General features: G+C 43.8%; 1 protein-coding gene across 1 annotated transcript in view; it reads left to right on the forward strand.

Annotated features, from left to right (window-relative positions):
• Positions 1-3,620, forward strand: part of LOC143028321 (uncharacterized) — an 11,830-nt gene extending 8,210 nt beyond the window's left edge. The window contains exons 6-10 of the mRNA XM_076190249.1: positions 1-46; positions 475-599; positions 1,175-1,300; positions 3,136-3,354; positions 3,445-3,620. The exon at positions 1-46 is cut by the window's left edge and continues 76 nt beyond it. Of these exons, the coding sequence (XP_076046364.1) occupies positions 1-46; positions 475-599; positions 1,175-1,300; positions 3,136-3,354; positions 3,445-3,620 (692 nt within the window). The remainder of the gene's footprint in view (positions 47-474; positions 600-1,174; positions 1,301-3,135; positions 3,355-3,444) is intronic.
• Positions 3,621-5,000: the final 1,380 nt, after the last annotated feature.

Here is a 5,000-nt window from a genome sequence, read left to right on the forward strand (position 1 = left end):
ACATCCAGCCCTTCTTCTTTCATGGTCTCACCGCCATCGAGAAGGTGTAAGTTATCCTCAGTCGAGGGAGAGTCTACTTCCCAAAGACGTGGTGGCAATGGGGTGTGTGCATTATAGGGGTTTTTATACGGTCTAACGGTTCGTCGAACGCGGTTCGACAGACACGTGTTTAAAGTGATGTGTGAACGTGTGAACGGGGTATTTGGTTGTCGAACACGTTGGTTAAACCCCAAATACCCCGTCCACACGTTCACACATGTGTCTGTCGAACCGTGTAAACCCCCTCTTAAACTGGAAGTCAAGTTGGCAAGAACAGAATCTCGTAGTTCAGAGGGTCCAAGTTTGAAACTCGGTTGAAGAAGTCAAATAGCTAACAGACGTGACATTACAGTTGTGATTTATGATTCAAGCACACATATCATGTACACACGCACTCACAGAAAACATTCTTAAATCTTCTCGGTCTTCCTACAGGTCAGTGTCTGTCTGCCAGAAGCACCTTGAGGACGCCTCTTTCGACTTCAACTCGATCCACCTTGAATGCGTCGATCTTACCCTCGATTGCACCTACGACGTCCACGAGCACAGCATCCTGATCAGTAAGTCCAGTGGACCTCAGTTTGATTCTCGATCTCGGACAGAGTTTCATAAGTCCGTGCCTTATTAGCCTCCTTCTCGGAGCAGTCTGAAGATGGGTTTTTCAGGTCTGTTTATGTGATTCTGTTGGTCTCCTATAGTCTTAATTGGATTCCTGGCTCTGGTTACTAAGTGTAAAAGTATTCCATTCTGTCCAAAATTTCCAACCAGATCACTAGTTCAGTCGGGGTTCCAGACTCCCACCCACCAAAAATGGAGTTTCTCCTTTCGATGGCTCACTCTGCTAAATTAAATCATATAATGGCAGTTAGTCAGGGCTGTCTGCTGCCATATTAGGCCGAGATGGTGACAATAAAGTCGAAAAATATATTGGCAAATTAATAAATTACCAAATAACAGACAAATAAGTAAATAAACGCACATGTGCATAAACAACAGGATCAATAATACGTTAACAGATGAGCAATCAAGTAGATAAGGAAATAGATAAATGAACAGACAAGCAAGTAGAAATAAAGACATGAGCGTTAGGTGGTAATTTAATCAACCCTCTATTCAGTATATATATTTTTCCCAGATACGACCCACCTGAATGAGGCCATCAACATGCAGATCTCGATGGACTTTCTCCACTTCGAGTACATCCCCGTCTGTCCTTTCAGGACACTGGTGGAGAACAACGTGCGACTCCAATGGACCTCGAGTACGTTTCCTTTCTCCATAGGGTTATTTTCATAGTCAGTGGGGTTCATATGAACGAATACAAAGGCAGAGAAGTGTTAATCCTTTGGAGTACAGGCCGTTTTCATAGCCATTAGGGCTCGTTTGGACAAATACGAACACAGAGGTTAGTACGTTTTCTTTCTCCATAGGGTTGTTTTCATAGTCAGTGGGGTTCATATGAACGAATACAAAGGCAGAGAAGTGTTAATCCTTTGGAGGACAGGCCGTTTTCATAGCCATTAGGGCTCGTTTGGACAAATACGAACACAGAGGTGTTTAACTTTTGGAGTCCAGGCCGTTTTCATAGCCATTAGGGCTCGTTTAGACAAATACGAACACAGAGGTGTTTAGCTTTTGGAGTCCAGGCCGTTTTCATTGTCATTAGGACTTGTTTGAACGAATACGAAGACAGAGAAGTGTTAACCCCTTGGAGTAAAGGACGGTTTCACAGTCATTAGGTTTTGTAAGAACGGGTATAAAGACAGAGAGGCTGCTTATCTTTTGGAATATATATAGGGCCAATTTCATAGTCACTGGGGTTCGTTGTGAACACGATGACAGAGAGGGACTTTTTTTTTTTGCTTGCAGTGATAATAACCACTTTAATTCCATTCCGTTTTTCAAATCATGAAATCGGTTTTACACTCTTTTGGAGTTCGTTTGGACGCCCACAATAAGAGTGCCAACTTTATGCATACAGTGGTACCAATCCATTTACACCGCGGGTCCCAAGTTGGTAAACATGAAGACGACATTGCCCTGTTTCGCACGTGTTTCAGGAATGTCTAGTGACTGTTTCTGGATTGTTTGGAAACAGGCCAAAAACAGTTTCATAAACGGCTACGGACACAAACTTGGTCGTTTTCACTCCTTCCGTACCGGGTAATGTTTTTATTTTCTTATTTTGACTGCCATCAAGCGATTTTACTCATCTCCCATTGTGTATCCTCAATAGCGAAGGGACTATGATGTCCTCAGCTCATTAGATATAGTAGTAACATGGGGGTCGCCGATTAATTGAAGCGGCTTTGTTGTAGATGTACTGTGTCTTGCTGTATTGCTTCTGACCCAGGACAGTGGGTGGGATAAAGGGATGACTCTCCATCCACGAGGAGCTAAGTCGTGAAAAAGGAAAGGGTGGTGGATGAGAGTGGAATGGGTTGGAGTGGAATGGGTGGGAGTGGATACGTGTATTTTGACTTGGCTACCTCCCTTATAAGGGGAAAATTCCCGTGGTATATAGATTGATAGATTCTGACAAACGCCTGACGGTTTCATTGGGGTGTCAAAGAACTGAGGGGTCCTAAGACTAACTCGAAGAACCATTTTTCATCCGGTTCACTCCAGGCGATTTTGTCTGATTATAACGAAACGTTTCGTTCTCAGTAGGTTGACTTCAAAGGTTTGATGGTACTGACTTCCTATAACTCAATTGTTCCTCCTACGGGAGTTTCTGGGTCTGGCCAATGAACTCGATATTCCCGAAAGAGTACTTTGAGACTGTACCCTTAAAAAAATCTAAATTTCTGTTGATGTGTAGTTCTATCTACATTATTAAGAGAGACAAGTCTGAGTGTTGGAGAATCAAAGGCAGAGCGGTGTCTTTACTGATCTTAGTATTCGTTCTAGTTTCTACATACAATGCAACCTCTGGAGTAGCCTCGAGGGGTTGCCATATTTTATATACAAATGTACAGTTTATAGTGGTGCCATATGCTGATCGGTAAAAAAAAAAAAAAAAAAAAAAAAGAAAAAAAAAAAAAAAAAAAAAAAAAGAAGAAAAAAAGTGCCGGACAGTCGCCGTTTCCATTGTAGTCGAGAATCGCGAGATCCTTGGACCCGCGCCGCTTTCAATTGCTGTCGGGAAAGCGCGAGGTCCCTTCGGCGCAGGTGTCCTGGGTGTTTCCCGAAACACTGGCGGGTTCTATTGTTCTGGTTCTGGAAGTTGGCTGGAAAGTCTGAGCCTCGGCTCACTAGGAACAATAGACTGTACCTTGGGAGGATCCGTGACAATAGAAGATATCTTGAGAGTTGGTTTGAAGACGTTGGAGTTCTGCTTGCTCTATATGCGTGTGTACGCTGGACATCAAAAGGGTTGATAACATTTCTTTGTCTTCCTCTCAGAACTCAAGTGCCGCTCCTGCGGGAACTTCTGGTTCTGGTCGATAGACAAGATCCTCCTGAGGACGAACCTCGAGGCAAGCTGCTACGACCACGTCACTGTCGCCACGTACAACATCACGGACGCCGTCACGGCCATCCATGACAACAACTGCAACTACATGAAGATCTCGTGCTAGACGCCCTTCGAACCCTCTCCACTGTGTAACGTAACATATACATCAGAGAATGAGTAAAACACGGGCTTTCAAAAGTCTTATGCCCGTAATGTTAAACGCTGAACTGTCTGGGGCCCCAGAATTTGTATAAAACATCGACCTCAATCCTTCCTAGCATACGGGCAATCGTTGTCATGGAGTGGAGCTTACGGCCCTGGATTTTTTGTTTAACAATGTGACTTTTTTCATTCCACAACCGGCCAGAGAAAAACTCGTCCCCCCCTTAAAAAAAAAAAAAAAAAAAAAAAGCCTGGATCTTTCCACAAAATGCTAACAGAGAAAAAGCGTCATAGCTCCAGGATGACAACTAGTTTATGTAAAGATTATTAACAAAATGTATATATATATATATATATATATATATATATATATATGTATATATATATAAAGTATATATTAGAACAAGGCTTTGAACGTATGACCGGATACAGTAATCTGTTTCTTTTTTCTTCCTTTTTCTGAATATTTCGAGGAGAGGTTCGGTTTGGATGGTGCTTCCTGAGACGCAGATCAAACCACAAAACAAACCGATGAATTCTTGCCCTGGAGGTCCGAGCGCTGAGGGCAAAGGTGACTGCCTGGGTTGTAGCTAAGCTCTCTCTCTCTCTCTCTCTCTCTTTTTTGAGCACTTGACGGTTTTGTTCAGGTGAGGGACGGACCCTCGGGTGAAGGTGTGTCGACTACCCTTGGTTGAGAGTGTCTCTAAAGGCTCCTTACCCCTCGGGTTTAAAAAAAGAAATCTTAATTATTTCTCCTCACTTCTGATCCTTTTCCATTGTTTTTCTTCGTCTGCTTCCTCTACTCACCTTCCCGCTTCTCTACCCCATTCCCAGTCCACTTCCCACCTCCTTTTCCTATCTCGACTCCCGTCATCGCTCCTCGTCCTCCTCTCGCTTCCATTCATTCACACACCACCTCCTCCCCGTTCTTTCCTCTCTCTTTCCCTGCCCCTTTCCTCTTTCCCCTCCCCTAAGTTCCCATGGCTCCTTTGAATTCAACCTCGATTTCTTCTATCTACTATTGCTTCCTCTTTCCTTCCACCCACTCCCCCTCACTCCCCCGAGCCCTTTATCTCTCGTTTTATCCTTTCCCGTGTGTTTATGATGAATGATACGTACGAATTGTATAGATCCCTTCTACACATCTCCTCCACCTCGTTCCCGCTCCTTCGGTCCGGATCTCTTTCCTTTCCTCCACCTTTTCATTTTCTTTAATAATTCATCCTTTCTTCTGCAGCCGTATATCCACTTCCCACCTCTCCCTCTTTTAGTGATCAAGGCTCGAATCTAGCTGGAAGCCCCCTCGCCTGAATAAAATCGTCTGGTATCAAGAGTATTCAGA

This window comes from Oratosquilla oratoria, chromosome 1 (genome assembly GCF_046742065.1).
Source record: "Oratosquilla oratoria isolate Oo_2021 chromosome 1, ASM4674206v1, whole genome shotgun sequence".
Classification (NCBI taxonomy): Eukaryota; Metazoa; Arthropoda; class Malacostraca; order Stomatopoda; family Squillidae; genus Oratosquilla; species Oratosquilla oratoria.